This window comes from Phascolarctos cinereus, unplaced genomic scaffold (assembly GCF_003287225.1).
Source record: "Phascolarctos cinereus isolate Bilbo 61053 unplaced genomic scaffold, phaCin_HiC Scaffold_2;HRSCAF=192, whole genome shotgun sequence".
Classification (NCBI taxonomy): domain Eukaryota; kingdom Metazoa; phylum Chordata; class Mammalia; order Diprotodontia; family Phascolarctidae; genus Phascolarctos; species Phascolarctos cinereus.
In genome coordinates, this window is record NW_027555625.1 from 114,724,961 (window position 1) to 114,743,972 (window position 19,012).

Genomic DNA, 19,012 nt, shown 5'->3' on the forward strand with positions numbered 1-19,012 from the left:
TAAGTTCTGAAATCCTGACTAGTACTTGGATCAGTCAGTAAACATTTATCAAGTGCCTACTATGTGCCAGGCTCTATTAAGCGCAAAAGTGGCTAAAGACAGTTTCTGCTCTCAAGGAGCGTAAGATCCGATGTGGGGAGATCATATTCAAACAAATATATACAAAACAAGCTATATACAGGATAACTAGGAAATAATTTACAGAGAGAAAGCACTGGAATTCAACTAGTTTGGGAAAGGCTTCCTATAAAAGATGGGATTGTAGTCCCTACTTAAAGGAAGCCAGGGCAGTCAGTAGGTGGAGCTGAGTAGGGAGAATGTAATTTAAAAAATGGTTTGCCAGCTTTCTGCTTTCCGTACAATCTTGGTTGCATTGATTCTGTTTCTCCAAAACCTTTTTAATTTCATATAATCAAAATTATCCATTTTACATCTCATGATGCTGGGAGAGTGTACTTTGAGTTTGGCATCCAAAAACTGCCTCTCAGGTTTAGTGAGTAGAACTGACTTTTCTAAATGCTAATTTTTTTCTAGGCACTAGGCTCTTTGCTTCATATTTTAAAAAGAATCCAGTCTCTTTACTTGGCACGATTTACCTACAGCTGAAGTAGACCCATGAAGCCAATGCCTGCAGTTACCATTTCCTCCCCTTCTTAGGAAGGTTTGTCCCTGACTGGTTTGCTTTCTTTTCTCTTCTTTAAAGGGTTTCTCCTTCCTCCTGTACTAAAGAAATGGCTGTTTCTGAAGTAGCTGGTTAGGAAACAATTTGCTGTAAAATTGGTGAGATGAGGCCCTGAGTAAAGGCAACAGCAAAGAAGAAATGTCACATGCACTCCCCAGGAAGGGACAGTATCGATTACCATGTAGGAGGCATGGGAATAGAGGGCTAGATTAGATGTAGACTCAGGCCTGAGTTCTAATCCTGCCTCAGACACTGCAGTCCTGGTGGGACCTGGGGTACATCCCTTGAATTTTTCAAGCCTTTCCCTTATCTATAAAACGAAGGCACTGGACTTAGCAGCCTCTAAGGTTTCTTCCTTCCCTACATCCTTAACTCTGTGACCCCTCTTCTTGTCTTTCTTTCTGCAGCAGAGACACTTCTCTTCTGTTTCTACAAAAACTTTAGAAACGTTGATCTCTCAGTTTTCCTTGTCTATAAAATAGGGTGAAGATAATCCTTGCCTCTGTCAGAGGGGTCCAGTTAGGAGGGGCTCTGTCTATGAGAAGCCAGTTTTAACAGACAAGAACTACTTGAGGGCCAGTTACTAATAACAGATTCAGTATTCGGATATATTGGAATCAGGAGACATCATACTCTTAGTTTATGCTGTCCAAAAACACAGCTTCTTCATAATCATGGCATTATAGCTTTAGAGATGGAAGGGACTTTAAAACTATCTAACTTCCTCATTTTAAAGATGAGAAACTGGGACTCAAATTGTGACCCCACCCTAAGGTAACGTGGAGAGTAAGTGGCAGAGGTAGGGTTTGAACCCAGAGCCTCCGACTCCAAAGCACTGGGCATATATATGTGCATGTGTGTGTGTACATATATGTGTATATATGTATATGTGTATGTATACATGTATGTAATATTTTATTTTATTATATAATAAAATATAATCGATATAATATTAACATATTACATTAATATAACAATGATTTTGTGATGTTATGTTATATTTTGTGTTTTATTATATGTACTGTAACTAATAGTTATAATACCGGGACAGGGAATGCTCCACTGTTTATTGTACATTCAGGATAAATGTGAGCATGGCTTTTGTCATAATAGCTACTTGTTTCCTTTTTGGCCATTCACAGGGACCGTACCACCACTGTGGTGAATGTAGAGGGGGATGCCCTGGGTGCCGGTATCCTCCATTACCTGAATGAGAAGGCAACAAAGATGGTGGACCATGAACTCAGCGAGGTGAAAGTAGAGGCGGTCCCCAACTGCAAGTCTGAGGATGAGACCTCCCCTCTGGTGACCCACCGAAACCCAGCCCCCACTCCGGCCAGTGTCCCTGAGCTAGAATCCAAGGAGTCAGTCCTGTGAGCAATGGTGAAGCCTCATGCTGGGCCCACCAGAGGTGGTGGGTCAGTGTATTGGCCCTGTTGCATCTGGACCAAGCACCTCTTGGACCTTTGTGCCTCCCAAGGGATGCTTTGGGATGACACCTTAGGCGACTTGTGTTACTTAGTGTGTGCCCTTGGGCTCCCCAGTGGGACCCATTTATCTCGAACCGCAACAAACACTTCCATGTTTCTCGCTATTCATGTACAGATGCCGCTCTGTGTATGTGTGTGTGTTTGCTCTTGTGTGTGCATACATGTGAATATCCATTTCCAAACATCATCCCCAAGACCTACCACCAGCACATGTCGATTAAAGCTTAGAAAAGAACAAATATATTTTCCACTGAAACTAGTTAGCTATATGAGAGGGGCTGCCCTGCCACAAACCTGGAAGGTGTATGGAGGTGGGGAGGCAGGGTATTGGTTAGTGTCCCTAGGGACTCCCTAACATTGCCTAATGAGTGGAAGAAAACAAACAAAAAAAAATTGGCCTTCTTCTCTCTCCTCTCCCTCTCCTCTCCCTCTCCCTCTCCCTCTCCTCTCCCTCTCCTCTCCCTCTCCCTCTCCCTCTCCTCTCCTCTCCTCTCCCTCTCCCTCTCCCTCTCCCTCTCCCTCTCCTCTCCCTCTCCCTCTCCCTCTCCCTCTCCCTCTCCTCTCCTCTCCCTCTCCCTCTCCTCTCCCTCTCCCTCTCCCTCTCCCTCTCCCTCTCCCTCTCCCTCTCCCTCTCCCTCTCCCTCTCCCTCCCCCTCCCCCCCTCTCTCTCTCACACACTCTCTCTCACACTCTCTCACACACTCTCTCACACTCACTCACACACTCACTCACCTCCCCTTCCAACCTCCCCAGCAAATAGACTCAGTAGACCAAGAACATGCCAGTGTTGTTTGGAGAGGTTGTGCCATAAGATGAGTGCATGTCGCTTCTGTATCCATGGGCATGCTGTGCCAAATGAGAGCCTACTAACTGAGCTTCAGCATCACACACCAGTCAGTGACATGGGGTCTCTAGTCTTCTAGGGAGACAGAGGTAGACTCCCAGCCCAGAGTCCCAACTAGCTTAATCCACCCTCAACACCTATCAAAGCTGATCGCTTCCCCAGAGGTTGGCAAGCTAGAATTTTGGCAATACCACCACTGTATGTCTGGTTAATTAATTCTGGTCTGACAGAAGGTCACCAGATTACGCTCTCTGTGGTTCTGTATCCATGGTGTAATGTCAGCTGTCTCATTTGGGGGGGGGGGTCTGTGAGAGAGAGAAAGAGAGAAAATTATGTATTTCATCCAAGTATTTTCATTCTGCTACTGCTTTCCTTAGGGCGACACATTGCCAGGCATGACAGAGACCAAGAAAGGGTACGGGTAGTCCCAGGTCCCCTTGCTTTGATCTGGGTTGGCTGTTTTGAGTGGAACCTAATGTACTTTAAAAGGAAATGATGGGAAAAATAATCAGAAACTGAACAACATGCCCTGAATTCCTCCAGTGATGTATTAGCTCCACCTGAATCAAACTTTGCGAGGGGTTTTGGTGCATTGAGCAAAGAAGGCAAGGTATTCCTATTAGAAAGAAGTAGACTCAAGAGGGAGGAGACCGCAGATCTACTTCTGACTTTGGTACTTCATCTTTGTATGACCCAATCTGTACAGTAGGGATGATAATACCTGTCTTTTACCTACCTCACAGGGATTTGGTGAGGCCAGCTGAGTTCATCTAAGAAAAGACCACTGAGCTCTTTGAAAGGAAATATCCGGGAGGTAGTTATGTTTAATGGCCAAGTGATAACTTTGTCCAAACAGGCATCAATCCTAGTCATTCAGACTGATTTTTATAAGCAGAGCTTTGTTCCATGTTTGTGTGTATGTGTGTAAACACAGATCTCCATTGTGTTTCATGAAATTTTGTTTTATGCTTTTTATAATGAGTTCAATCGAATCTGTTGCTGCATTTTCTTAGTAATGCAAGGTGTCATCTCGTTAATTCATTGTCGTTCTCCCCTACCCCCTTGGTTTCGCTTCACTGGGGTGAATGAAAGGGCAGTTTTGCAATACCTGGCTTTGCTGAAGCTCACAGTTAAGGACAGTAATTATCACAGCGTGTGTTCAGTTGCATTTAAGGTAGGCCCCATTTCCCAACTCAAACTGGTCCAAATCCAGCCCTGCTTTTCTCCCTGTCCTTCCCGCTTACCCTACAGCCACGGGGGAAGGGCAAGCCCTCACAAAGATGCACTGTATCTCCAGTGCTTAGAACAGTGCCTGGCACATAGTAGGTGCTTATTGTTTATCGATTGATTGATTGATTGATTGAAAGGAGTAGAGGGGAGGACGATAGGACAGGGAGAATCCCTCCCTCCCTCCCTCCTCCACATATGCTCTGTTTTTGTATGTGTGTGTACTCTGGGCCTATGTCCAGGCAGAAGGCAAGGAAGGAACCAGGGAGTAGAGATGACAAGCAACTCTTGGTTCCACCATACTCCAGAGAAAAGTCCTCTTGTCTAGCTCACTTGAAGCCAGCTTAGCTACACAATGCTCCCCTGAAGCTCTGTGACAGCCAAGGCCAGTGCCTTAAATGGGAAAAAGCAAGCAAAGTGCAAGCAATGCTTTTCTCTTTCTTAGGCATGGGCTCATTGCTAGTGTCCTAGACTCAAAAGGGAAGAGACTCTAGTGGTTTTGAAACGATTAAATCTTCCCTTCCTGTTCCCCATTCTTCCTGCCCCAAAAAAGTATGTTATGTGCACACTGATGGTTTGCTCTTTGTTTTAGTTAACCATTGAAAAATAGTTTCTATCTATTAAGCTCATCCTCACTTGGACTTTGATCTAAACTGCTACAGAAATGAATGGCCAGATGCCCTGATTTGGTCCCCAATTTCCCCTTCCATTCACTCATTCAGCCAAAGGCAATTATGTTGTAAGAAGGAAAAAGCAGAGCTGGGAAAATAAAACCTAATCATATAATATGACAGTGCCTGTCCCTAGAAGCTTGGGGGGAAGAGAAGGGAAGTTAATCTACTCAGTTAATCAGCCCTCTCTGAGACACTGAAGGGAATGGGAATGGACAACTTCTTTGTGCTTTTGTCTGGCTCAAGCCTGTCAGGAGGTTTTTTGGTAGAAGATGCACAGCTGGGATTAAGACATTGCTTTCTTGGTGCCCATGACAAGGTCTTCCTACTTGTCCTTTTCTGATATTTGTTGTAAATGGTGGTCCTCTCTAATGGCTCTTTTGTGTATGTGTGTGTGTATGTGTGTCACTTGCCTTAAAACAGAGCACAGTCTTAGCCTACAAATACATGATTTCTACTGGTTTCTGCTGCCTCTTTATCCTTCTCTATTCCACTCATCCTAACAGACCGTGTTTGAAGATGAGATTTAATGGTGTTATCACCAAAAGCAATATCCATTGATATCTTCTTGGGTGCCTTTGGGGAGCCTACAGTGGGATTTTTAATGCTCCCTAATGGCAATTAGGAGGATAATGTAGTATTTGGGGTGAAATGTAAGCTTCAAGTCTTGTCTCTGACACACATTAGCTAAGTAACCAGGAGGAGGTCACATAACCTCTCAGTACTGGCCACAGACAACTCCCAAAGAGTGTAGTCAGTTGCAGCAGTGGAGGGACTTTACATGTTGGAAATTGTCCACACCAATGACTTGAGTTTGGACCTCCAAAAAAATCCTCCATAGAAGAGCATATTAGTCAGTACTCTGCCAGAATACCATATGAGAACCTGGAGCAGTATAAGCAAAGTTAAGGAAAGGGTAGCTATTGTGACAGGCAGCTAGATGGTACAGTGGATACAGCACCAGGCCTGGAGTCAGGAAGACTCCCCTTCCCAAGTTTAAATCTGGCCTTAGACACCTAGTAGCTATGTGACCCTAAGCAAGTCACTTACCCCTCTTTGCCTCAGTTCCTCATCTGTAAAATGAGCTGGGGAAGGAAATGGCAAACCACTCCAGTATCTTTGCCAAAAAAACTCCACATATGGTCATGAAGTGTCAGGTGTGACTGAACAACAAAGCTATTGTAACATAACCAAGTTAAGATGTAATAATTAACTTGCCACTACTGAATCTTGAATTTCCTTCCTTTAAAAAATTAGGAAACAAACAATTTTGGATTGCCATTGGCACTAGCATGGATCTCCAGGTCAGCTTTCTGTATAGACTGGTAAGTTGAGTCATCTCATAACTCCAATTAGAGCTAAAGATTTGGGATGGGAAAAAATGACCAACCCCCAACTGGCGGGCATACACATTCCTTTCATTGTTCTATGCACAAAATTGCAGTACAACTGAAGAACCTATACAGTGATAAAAATAACCTTTCGATAATAAAGTCAGTCTGCAAATTTACCCTGGAAGATTGGAGGACTGGATTTCAAATGGTGTAGCTATGAAGGGAGCGGATCTAAGCTAACGTGTAATCTCACTTGCTCCAGCTTTTGGTCTCTTCACTAGACACTGGAGTGGGCCCTGTTTTCAGTCAAAACATGGAATTGAAGGGAGAGAAACCCATGTTCTTAGGAGACAAAAGTGGCCTGTCAGCTTGTGATATTTTGAGGAGTGACTTTACTCTTATCTTATGTAATGGTGGTGAATATTTATTTCAAAGTTGAGGTTTTCGGTAGTAGAAAGCTTGAAAGGATTTCAGGCTCATGGGAATGACTCAACTAAGAGAACCAAGCTCTCCTCACTGGCTTCTTCTGGAACAAATGCAAAGGATGCTGGTGCTACTGGTTTCCGATTTGGCATCCTTAAATTCATTTGACCATGGGGGGTGAGGGGGTGTATGCCCAGGAAGGCAAAAAATATTTCATTGAATAAATTCAGCCAATCAAGTCTCCTGAGATGTTAGGAAAAGGAATAACAATTTTAATTTCCTTTTCCATTCCTGTTTTTGCAAGAGGTTTTGGTATAAGATAGAAACTAGAACCAGGATGTTATTCTCTCTGTATTTATGAAAAGTGTTTCCTTGCTATCTCCTTTCTACTTGCAAATGCTTTTCGAGCACCTGGTGAAAGTCCTCTCTCTGCCTGAGTCAACGTAACCCCAGGCTGACCTATTTTGAAATGCTCAGAGTCAGTATTACTATGGTCAGGGGGCTTCTAACTTGGACTGATTTAAGCCAGCTGTGAAAAGATGGTCCATTTCACCCTCTGTTAAACAGATACCCACTCCTATAACATAGGATCTTTACCCTTTTGGTAACTCAGCCAGTGCATAGTAGAAAATGGCAGAGGGGAAGTATCTCAACGGCTTGTTTTATCTATTGGCTGATTGTTGGGCCCGGTCCAAGGCTGTGGTTCACTGGTTGCAAATTACTAAATCCAAAAATCTATGGTAACCTCTGCCCTTATGTAAGTTAGTTCAGCAAAGGCCGCAGATAAAGGTAGCCTAAAAGGCAGAGAGGTGGATACTAAGCATGGCAGAAAAACATATGAAGTGTGCAAGGGAGAGGACAGTTGGTATCTGAAGCATTTCTGGGACTTCATCCTGCTCCTAGCCAGTATAGAGAGCTCACCTTTAAATAAAAGTTTTGCAAAGGGAATGCCCAGGAAACTTCCAAAAACATAAACAAGTCCAGCTGGCTGTCATGAGTAATTCTCCTAATTAGGTTGTAAAACCTCTAGAGCAAGGGCTGTCTTCATTGATGCATGACAAATGTTTAAAACAACACTAGTAATACCAAAAATAAATTATAACAGATAGCTAATTTGGAACGCATGTTTAATAGGTTATGTGCTGTCTTTAATAGGGAAGGGACTAATTAATCTGTCAGATGGTGGAGAAGCAACCCATTGAAGCAGCTTGGCTCGTGGTACCTGAGAGAGTCTTACTGTGTTCCCAGTCATTACGGGCCATACAGTCTGGGGCAGTGACTACTCATACCCCCAGATTTTGGTAACACATAATTAATTGAAAAGATAGAACAAGCAGTAGCTCAAAGGTACATGTTGAGTGCAGTTTCCTGCCCTGTGAAAGCATATTCAAAATTTCCAGATGGAGGCAGCACATACCTAACATCCATCGGGTCTGAGAAGATACCTGCCATCTTGCCAGGCTCACAAAGCATTAAGGGAGCTCTAGGAAGCCCCACTAATGGGTGGTGAAGACACCACTCCACTGACTACCGGGGAGCCCACCAGCTGGGGTGTGATACCTGTCATTTCCTTAATGTCATTCCGCATTGGAATTTCCAACTTCATCATAGTGGTAGCCTGCCCCATCTGCCATACCTTTTATTTTTTCTTGTAAATAATGGAGACCAAGTGAACTTGTTCTTCAAATTCTTGAGCAATTTGATAAAGTGGCACCCTTTCAAATTGAGCTAGGTAAACTCAAATTATGGAAAGAATTATTTGATAGTGCGTAATAAACTCATGGAATCCCTTGGCACCAAGAGGTTGTACTGGTGGAAATGCATATGGATTCCCAAAAGGTTTGCATAGATTTGGTGTGACAGAACCCATAAAGGGCCACCAAGAGGTTGGGATAAATACACTTGCTTTTTAAAACTGATACCAGAGAAGACAGCCATACCTTCCTATTGCCAATTCCCTTGGGGCTGCTCCTGGCAACAAAACACCGAATGGAGTGAGCAGAGTTGAACCCAGTAAGACAGTTTCTTTGGTGTATGCTTGTTCATTTACATTTTCTTGCAGTCTCTCTCCCTTTATCCCTTTGTCCTCCGGTCAATTTCTTTTTCCTTTCCTTTCTCCACTCATGCCTTAGGCCAGCTAGTGCCCCCCACCCCCCACCTATGGGCACTTGATGGAAAGAACACTGGATTTGTAGTCAGGAGGCACCTAGATTCAAATCCTACCTTCTACCCTTCCTGATTGGATGCTTCTTGTCTGAATCAATTAATCTCCCAGCACCTCCTCAGTGTCCTCATCTATAACAAGGACAATGAGGATGAAAACCTTAAAGCCCTACATAAATGTTGGTCCCCTACAATCCTTAGCTTTCTTCAAACGCCAGCTCAAGTGCCTTACTGGTAGACTGTTCTTGCTTCCCACCTAGGCATTGAGCATTTTCTGCCTTTTGAAATTACTTTATCACTATACATGTTTTAGACCGCCCCCCCAACCCCTGTAGAGTGTAAGCTGCTTGAGGGTAGAGCAAGTGTAGATGCATTTTTTATTTTTGTCTTTCCACACAGTGCCTAGCATCGAGTGGGCACTTGACAAATGTGTTGAACTGAACTGCATTAAATTGAATTGGTGACTGACTCTAAAGAAATTACTGATTGTGTAAAAAGTGCTATCTTTTATGGTCTCCTGGGCCTCCAGAGCCTGTTAAAATTGTGGTTAAAACACACACACACACACACACACACACACACACACACACACACACACACACACACACACACACACACACACACACACACACACTGGATTTGATCCCAATTTTGAAGTTTAGCCTCCATCATAGAATTCCAAAATCACAGTGCAGAAAGAAAGTTATCCCTGCTATGCTCCTGGCCTAGTGACTTTAAAATGTCAGAGTCAGCCAACTTAAATAATCAGCATACAAATTAATTACAGTGTGGCCCAAAAGTTTCCCAAACAGTCCTGAATCAGTTTACATCCTATCAAAGTCATTAATGCCTCTCCACTTGCCAGTGTTTGTGTCCTTTTTCACTTAGGGAGCCTGAAAGAGGAAGGCACATCTGAACAATCTGGTCTGCTCAGCCAGTCTGTGCCTTCACAATATGGGAGGGTGGCGATTCCAAACTGTAGCCCTGATAATATTTTGACAGCTGCTTAGGGGGAATCAGGCTTTATAACAGAATTGTTGTTCACACAGGCCTCAGTCCATGCCTTCCTGTATCCTTGGGCCCTATTGTTTCCACCCCCACACCCCACACCCCGCCTACTGCTAGCTCCAGAATAAGCTAAAAGCCAACAATCCACCTAGATACAAGAGTTATCTCCCTTGGCTTCAGTTTTTGCCTCTTAGCGCCCCTTCCCCCCCAAGACAGTACAGTATTCTTCAGCTCCGGTCCACAAAGAGAATCAGAAATAACTATGGAGGCAGAGCTGACCCTGAGAAACTATTCAAATGACTTTGAAAGAAAGCTGCTCCCCAGGCTGACTTTGGGTCACAGATACAGTCAAGGCAAAGATGGGGAGCATGAAGACTGTCACTGTTTTGGTTTGGAGTTGTTTGGGTTTTGTTTTATTTTGTTTTGTTTTTTACCAGATCTATTTCTTTGATAGAGGAAATTTCATCTACCAAAGCAGCTGAGTACCTTCTCTTCAACTTAGATTCTAAAAGTCAGCCAAAGTTACAGAAAAGTTAAATGATTTGCCCAAACTCACATAGTCCAGTCAAATCACAAGCACTTATCACTAATCACTAAATACAAACAAAAAGAAAGGCAGTCTCTTACCTTAATGAGCTCACGTTCTAATGGGGGAAGACATATCAAGGGGAAGAGTCCATGGATAGTGGCCATGGTGGCCAAGTGCAGAGAATGAAGGATGGCTGATCTGTGCCCTTCCTCAAAATGGATATTCTGAGAGGAACCAACGGGAGAAAAGGAGCACCAGAGTAGGGGGAGAAGGCAGCTGAAACATGGTAGCAAAATGTAGAGAGCGAAGCATGGCTGGTCTGGACCCTTCCTCAAAATGGAAGTTCCAGGAGGAACTGGCTAATGGAAGAAGGAGGCCACAGAGGAAGAAGGAAAGTATATGGTACACACAAGGCCTGAACCCCAAGTCTTCCTGACTTAAAAACCAACTCCGTATTCCACTGTTCCTTGCTACCTTCAATTTTCTGTGTTACATAGTCCTAAGTAAAAGAACAAAAACAACCCACACTATGCCTGTAGTCCTTTTGATTTCCAAATCATGGACATGCTAAGCATGGTAGAGTTTGGGACTAGGCCATACAGATTTCTGATTGAGTGAAATAGACAAACTGGGCCTGGATGTCTTAGGTTGGCTTGTCTCCAAATTGAATTTGCACTGTTTTCTGGATCCGAAAGTCAACCTGCATTAGTATGTGAAAAATCTGATTTAGTTAATGTGGGAATTCTTTCCATCAACACAGACTGCAACTTGTCCATATTGGTTAAAGGTTGCAATGCTATAAAATTCAATTAATTAGAACTCAGGTAATCAGAACCTTCCACTGGAATTTTTCCATATCACGTGTAGACTGAACCTAGCAACAATGTACCCTAAGAGCAATAATTAGCTTTCACAGTTAGAAATTATCTGTCAATTTTTTTTAGGAAAATGAAAAATTACAATAAAATGAATTCTTATCCAGAATTTTTTTTTACTCACTATCTAATTTTCCAGGGAATATCCTCAGATCAATATAGATTCTGCCCAATTTTCTACCTCTTATGCAGGTATATATAGTCTTATAAGACAAAAACATATTTGGAAGGATGACCTCCTCCCGAGTGCCCCAAGGGAGCTCAATTCAATAAACATTTATTAAGATAGCATATGGCATGTGCCAGGCACTCTGCTAAGTCCCAGGGATACATATTAAAGCAAGCTACCTCAATGGGGTTTACATTCAAATGGGGGAAGACAAGATAATTCAATACATAAAGGGGGGCTGGAGGAGAGTTGGGAGGAGGGACTATGCCTGGGGTGATATGGTTTGGAGCTGATGGAAGGGAAATAAGGCAGAGGCCTGGCTCCAGGCACAATAAGGTGAAAACTCACCTATCAGAGCCCAGGGTAGTTCTGGGAGCAAAATCTAAGGTCCCAGTGGGAAAGAGGTGGATTTGAATGGCCAGAGGGAAGATGATCTGGTTGAAGAATCTTGTTGTATATCAGTTGCCCCTGAATTTCCAATTGTCAAAGAATGATTCATATTTAGCTTGACAATTTCATTTTAGATTTTTCAAAAAAAGTTTGAAACATCATAGGATCTCTGGTTTATGAATTAACCAGAAAATTCAATTAACCACAGTTCCTACACACACACCCCTCCGCCATTTCCTGGCACTCATTGTATTTCAAAACCACATGGGAAGTTTAAATAGAGCAAGGCAGTGACAGCTATTACATCTCCTGGCCCTGGAGATGAGTATTAGGCAACTAACTTGACCCAAATTTGAAGCACCCATGGTATTAGTTTAACATCTTGGAGTTAGAAGTTATGTTGTTCAGTCATATACAACCCTTCATGACTCCATTTAGGGTTTCCTTGGCAAAGATCCTGGAGTGGTTTGCCATTTCCTTCTCCAGTGAATCCATTTTGTCAGGCAATCAGAGGTTAAGTGACTTACCCAGGGTATCTGAGTATCTGAGGAAGTATCTGAGTCTGAATTTGAACTCAGGTCTTCCTGACTCCAGCCCAGTGCTCTATCCACTGAGCCACCAGCTTTCTCCAGAGTTAGCAATAACTAGGCTCATCTCCCAGCTCTGCCCTTACAATCTGGGTGCCCTGAGCAAGTAATTTAACCTTTCCTTTCCTCATCTTAAAATGAAAGGGGAAGGGAATTTATATAGTACCCACTGTGTGCCAGGCACTATGTTAAGCACTTTACAAATATCTTTACAACAGCTATATGAAGTAGGTGGTGGTATTATCCCTTTTACAGTTGAGGAAACTGAGGCAGACAGAGGTTAAGTGACCTGCCTAGGGTCATCTAGCTAGTCAGGGTCTGAGGACAGTTTCAAACTCAGGTTTTCCTGACTCCAGGCTTCCACTGTGCCACCTAGCTGCCTCTAAAAGGATTGAATTAGGTCAGAGGTTATGTAGTCCACAACGCTCCAAAATACAGCCTAAACCAGACCAAAATGTAGTTCCTATCTAGTTTTAATGTATTGATGTATTAATAAAAAAAAAAAAGAAATATATAAACGTGTGGTTTTCCAAATCAATATGGGGCCCACAAGGATCCTTACGTACAGCTTGGAGGCCCCCGTTTCTACTTGAGTTTGACACCACTTAGATGACCTCTAAGAGCCCTCCCCTCTCTTCCAATGATCCTATGATATGCCCAGTAAATATGGTCTCACTACACTGTCTCACATTTGGAATATATTTTTGTCGAATTGGATTTAAATCCTCTTTCATAGGGGAACTAAAAAATACCAGGAGGTAATGTGGTTGATATCAAGAGTGGCATCCACAGTCCATCCTGCCAGTCAGAATTCATCTTTCATGAAACTCAGCATTGAGCACAGTACTAGCCATTCCCCTAGAAACATTTTCACAAAAATATAGGATGCAAAGATCTAGCTGCAAACTTTCAAGGACAGGGAGCTACTCAGGACTCTATCTCCATTATACCTCTTCTCCTCTGAAAGCTCTTGGGAAATGTGGCTTCACAAGAAAAGAGCTCTCCATGAGATATTTTTATTAATGGCTCACTCCATTCAACTACAGTACTAAAATGGCAAAGCCCAGGAGTAACACATACCTCAGTGCTGTGGTTATGAATTGGTTTTGGTGACTTATTTTTCTCAGGGAGGTCATGAGCATATGGGAGAGTCTCTCTGTATAGCAGAGGTCAAGTTGTGTCCCCTCAATCAACTTGATGAAGTTACAGGATATATGCTATCAGAAAGGATAACTACATGGAACTGGACGTGTGTTCTTGCTCCTTGCTGAAGCACATTCTCTTTGCTAGAATAATATAGTCATAGATTGGGCTCTATGATTTGGGCGTGGGGGAGGTTGTCTCTAAGGTAAATGGCCACTGAGAGTCAAGAGGAGACTCTAGTCATTCTATAAACCATACTCTAATACTAAACATAAACCGCCAGACTAGTCTGAGTCAGGCCTAGCCCAGAACTCCACATCTTACCTGGCCAAGACTTCTGGACCTCATAAGCTGTTAGGCTGGGGTAGATTCTAGGTGAGGCAAAAGTGAAATATCTATTCCACTAGCCACAGTCCTATGAAAGGCTTTTGTCTTCCAGGGAAATGTGATGAATATAATGAGCTACCTGAATGTTGGCTGTCTGTATTTGTCCATGAATGCCTTTGCATCCTTTTGTAGCTTGAGCATTTTCTGTGGTGGAGGAAATAATCTGCTTTTGTATATCTGATATCCATATTGTACCTTTTCTAGAAAGGATCCCTACTTTATGGGAAATCCCAGATGGTAGGCACACCTAAGTTTTGTTTTAGAGATTTCATCAAGAATTTTTTGCTCCAGAGTGGAGGCAGAGCCAAAGAAAAGACACCTGGCCCCTTTCTTTGGGGCCAGGCCCTCCCCCCCGGATAAATCCAGGTCAATGTGAGCTTAGAGTCCCTTTTTTTTAAGAGTCCCTTTTGAGAACGGGGGTGGGGGGGCTTGTTTGTGGAGGTATATCTGCCAATGTGGCTTTAGTCCCTTGGGTTCAAGGTTCCTTCCTCCTGACTTGGTTACTGTGGAACCTGAAAAGCCCCAGGTAGCCTAAGTCTGGGTCCTTAAACCTCAGGAAGAAGTACTCACCTAACCCACTGACTGGAGCTGTGTATCTGTACAGACAGGTAGGGGAAACCAAGGTTTCAAATAACGAGAAGACAAATTGAGGCACATTTCTAGGGTATGTGGCAAAATATATTCAAAGTAAATTACTCTTATGTGGTCAAGTTGCCTTCAGAAGGCTCTCTCCACAGCAATTCTCTTATCCTCAGGATTTCAGATGCAGCTATTGATCACTTATCCCATTTCATGGGGAAAGACACTTTAGCTTAGGGACATTCTTTAAGTGATAGATTTCTTACCTTAGGTTGCTTTTTCAAATATATCAGTGTAAGAATTACACCTAATTTGTTGAAGTTGGAGCCGATTTTCTTCTGTACATCACAGAATCGCAAGATTTTCAAGTTGGAAGGGACCTCAGCTGTCATCTAATCCAAACCAAACTAGAAAAGAACCCCCACAATAACACATTCATCTTGCTATATAAATGGTAGCTATTATTATTACTGGATAACCAAGGGTAGGCCACACCCCAAGTAGTCTTTTAAAAAAAAAAAAACAGGGTACCCATGGGGCAGCTAGGTGGCACAGTGAATAGAGCTCTGGCCTTGGAGTCAGGATGAACCTGAGTTCAAATCCAGCCTCAGACACTTACTAGCCATGTGACCCTAGGCAAGTCACTTAACCCCATGCCCTCACCAAAAAAAAAGCAAAAAAATAAATAAATAAAAATAGGGCACCCTCTATAAATAGACACAAAAAGTCATGGGCAGAGCAGCTTCAAGGAATATGACCTCTACTAGTAAAAAAGAGGGTAAATTATGGATTCAATAGAAAACCAGCCTTGGCAACTAGAGAACAGTGATCCAGATGAGCAGCCCATCCATCCATCAGAGGTACTTTGCTTAAGAAAAGGGAGGCAGTGTGGAAACACCACCTGGGGAGAAAGGACATGAGGGCTCTACAATATCTGGGGCATAAGCTGCTTCAGCCACATCTGTTCCCTACTTTCTCATCTCACTCCCAGTATATTCTATGTTTGTGCCGGCCCTCCCCACTGAAGCTCTATATTTGCTGAAATGTCCACTCTAGGAATGTTGTGTAGCTTTTTTATTTTATTTTGCCTTCTTAGAAGATGTCTTTGTCCTGAGTGAATTTTGTCCACTTGCTGACTCTGAAAGATGAGCATTGTTATTGGCACTCACTAGCTATAGTTCTTTGGAGTTTGGAGATGGAACCACTAGTGAATGCAAGACAGTAGCCTTCCTTCGAGAGGAAGTACCAGTGACAGTGCAGCTCCTGGCAGGGGTGCTAACATAAATAGAAAGACAATAGAATGGTTCTGAGGGAGAGGGGCAGAAATAGTTTCATTGAATATATCATATAAAAAAGCCTGGCTTCCAGAATTTTCAGGAAAATTGTAAGTATTTATAAGGGCAAAGCCTCATCTCCAATAGAGATGACATCATGGAATATGGAATTGATAATTCACAAAGGAGATGCAAATGATAAATTAACACTTAATAACAATTTGTTATTATTGTTATTATTGTTGTTTAGTCATTTCAGTCATGTCCAACTTTTTGAGACCCCATTTGGGGTTTTCTTGGTAAAGATAGTGAAGTGGTTTGGCATTTCCTTCTCCAGCTCATTTTATAGATGAAGAAAATGAGACAAATTGGGTTAAATGATTTGCCCAAGGTCACACAGCTAGTAAGTGCCTGAGGCCAGATTTGAACTCAATAACTTAATAATAATAGCCAGCATTTATATAGCATTTTAAGGTATACAAAGCCCTTGCCATATGTTATCTCTCTTGAGCCTCACAACAACCCCATGAAGTAGGTGCTATTAATATCCTCATTTTACAGATGAAAAAAGTGAAACTGGGAGCCATTAAGTGGCTACCCAGGTTCACACAACTAATTAGTTGCTGAGGGAGCGTTCGAACTCAGGATTTCTATGAATCCAAGTCCAACACTCTCCGCTATGACATCTGGCTGCCACTTGAAAAATGTTCAGCCTTGTTTTCCTTAAGGAAAGTCGATCTAAAACTAATTATGAGGGCCCACATCCTGACTATTAAACTGACAAAAATAAACAAAAAGAATAAAACTCGCTAGTAGATGAGAGGCTGTCAACATAAATTGGTGTCATCTTCCTGGTAATACCTCCATTAGAAATATATTTCAAGGAAAGAATTGAAATTTAAAAAAAAAAACAACTTTGTTCCAGCTTGTCAATATCTTTCCTAAAATCTGGTGCCGAGAACTAGACACAAAACTCCAGATTTGGCAAAGAAATTTGCTTTTATCTCCTTTCTGCCTGTCCAACTGTGTTGCATTGTTCTAGACGTGGCTATAAAGGAATTCCCCTGGTTTCAATATAGATAATTACAGACTGACAGAAGGTCGTTTTTATCACTCAACCTGCCTGTCTACCAGAACTTGCATCAATAATCCAAAGGTCTCCAGTCTTTGGTTTTGCCCGGGAATCCATAAATTCTTTAGAAAGAGGAAGAAACAGCTCTTGAGGGGGTAATCATGCCTCTCTCATTGCATGCCCTACAAGAGAGAAAACTGTTACTTTATCTTATCTAAAATAATGTACGTGGGAGACAAGGGTTCCTCTTACACGAAAAGAATGAGCTGAGTGGGAGAAGAATTTCCTGCAGCACTTTGTAAACTTTAAAGCAGTCTATCAGTCAGTCAGTAAGCATTTATTAAGTGCTTACTATATGCTAAGCAAATACTGGGGATACAAAAAGAGGCAAAAGATGGTCCCCCCAAGAGGCTCACAGTCTAATGGGGGAGGTGACACCCAGACAAGTGTACAAACAGGATAAATAGGAAATGGTTAAAAGAGAAAAGGCACTAGAACTGAGAGAGGTTGGGAATCTCAAAATTTTTAAAACAAATGTTGAAAATTGTTTTTACATGTAATTAGGGAAAAATAAAATGCTAAATAATTTTTTTTTTTTTGCAAAAAAGGGTTGAGAAGGACTTCCTGTAGAAAGTGGATTTTAGTTGGGACTTAAAGGAAGTCAGGGAGGTTAGCAAAGTGGAGAAGGGAGAACATTCCAGCCCAGAGCTGAGAGATGGAGTCTTGTTTGTGGAACTGCCAGAAGGCTAGTGTCATGGGATCAAAGAGGGTGTGGTGGGGAGTGAGGTATATGACAACTGGAAAGGTGGGAGGGGGCTAGGTTATAAAGGGCTTTGAATACTAAACAGGATTTTGTACCTGACCCTGTAGGTAATAGAGAATCACTACAGTTTATTGAGTAGGGAATGACATGGTGCACTTTAGGAAAATCACTTTGGTTACTAAATAGAGGATGGACTGGAATGGGGAGAGACTCATGGCAGGCAGGCTATTGCAATACTCTAGGCATGAGGTGATAAAGGCCTACACTAGAGTGGTAGCAGTATCAGAGGAGAGAAGGGGACATATTCAAGAGATGTAAAGGTGAAATCAACAGGCCTTGGCAACAACTTGGATATAGGGGTAACAGATAGTGAGGCGTCCAGGATGACACCTAGATTGTGAGCCTAAAGAACTGGGAGGATGATGTTGTCTTCTACAGTAATAGGGAAGGTAAGAATCAGGGAAGGTTTAGGGCATGAGTGGAGGATCTGTTTTCTGACAGCTAGATTCAGCCAAAGGGTCCCACTTGAGGACCTAGAGGGCCACGTGTGCCCTCAAAACCACAGGTTCCCCGCCCCTGCTTTAGGGGAAGATAATGAGTTCAGTTCTGGATATACTGAGTTTAAGATGTCTACTGGACATCCAGTTCCACATGTTTGAATGGCATGTGCAGATATAAGACTGGAGCCCAGCAGACAGGTTAAGCCAGGACAGGCTAATTTGAGAATCATCAGCACAGAGATAGTAATCAAACCCATGGGAGCTGATGAGATCACCAAAGGAAGTATACAGGGAGAAGAGAAGAGGACCGGGACAGAGCCCTGTGGGACACCTGTGGCAAGAGGACGTGATCTAGATGTGGTTCCAGCACAGGAGACAGAGAAGGAGTGGACAGATAGGTAGAAGGAGAACCAGAACAGAGTGGTGTCTCAAAAACTGAGAGAGAAAAGAATATCAAGGAAGAGAGGGCGACAACAGTGTCAAAGGCAGCTATAATTATTTACGTGCATTCCTTAATACCAGCAGAGGTGAAACATCTCATAGATCTCTCCCTGTTACTCAATTCCCAAATTTACTTGAACAACTGACCCCTCTTTCTCCCAGTATTTTCATTCTAAAAGCAAAGAAGACCCTGGGAAAAAATTGGGGGAGAACAACATGGTATAGCAAAGAGAGCACTGGATTTGGAATCAAAAGGGCCTGGGTTTGAACCTGTGACCTCAGTCAAGTCATTTAGCCTCTATGGCCTCCACTTTTTGCCTCTGTAAAATAAGAGGATTAGACTTGATGACCTTCAATGTATGTCCCGGCTCTAAACCCATGATCTTCTGAGAGCATTCGATGGCCCCGTCCTCCTCCCGGAACACCTCACCATTATTCATCCTCTTTTCTCTTTTCCTTCT

The 19,012-nt window shown here is 42.7% G+C and overlaps 1 protein-coding gene and 1 long non-coding RNA gene across 3 annotated transcripts in view; both read left to right on the forward strand.

Moving 5' to 3' along the window:
* SLC1A4 (solute carrier family 1 member 4) overlaps positions 1-2,276 on the forward strand; it is a 64,711-nt gene extending 62,435 nt beyond the window's left edge. For both annotated transcript variants that reach the window (XM_020985437.2, XM_020985435.2), the window contains exon 8: positions 1,825-2,276. In XM_020985437.2, the coding sequence (XP_020841096.1) occupies positions 1,825-2,059 (235 nt within the window). In that variant the 3' untranslated portion in view covers positions 2,060-2,276. The remainder of the gene's footprint in view (positions 1-1,824) is intronic.
* Positions 2,277-2,788: 512 nt separating this feature from the next.
* LOC110207683 (uncharacterized) overlaps positions 2,789-19,012 on the forward strand; it is a 34,708-nt gene continuing 18,484 nt past the window's right edge. The window contains exon 1 of the long non-coding RNA XR_013484571.1: positions 2,789-6,239. This is a non-coding gene — a long non-coding RNA (uncharacterized LOC110207683). The remainder of the gene's footprint in view (positions 6,240-19,012) is intronic.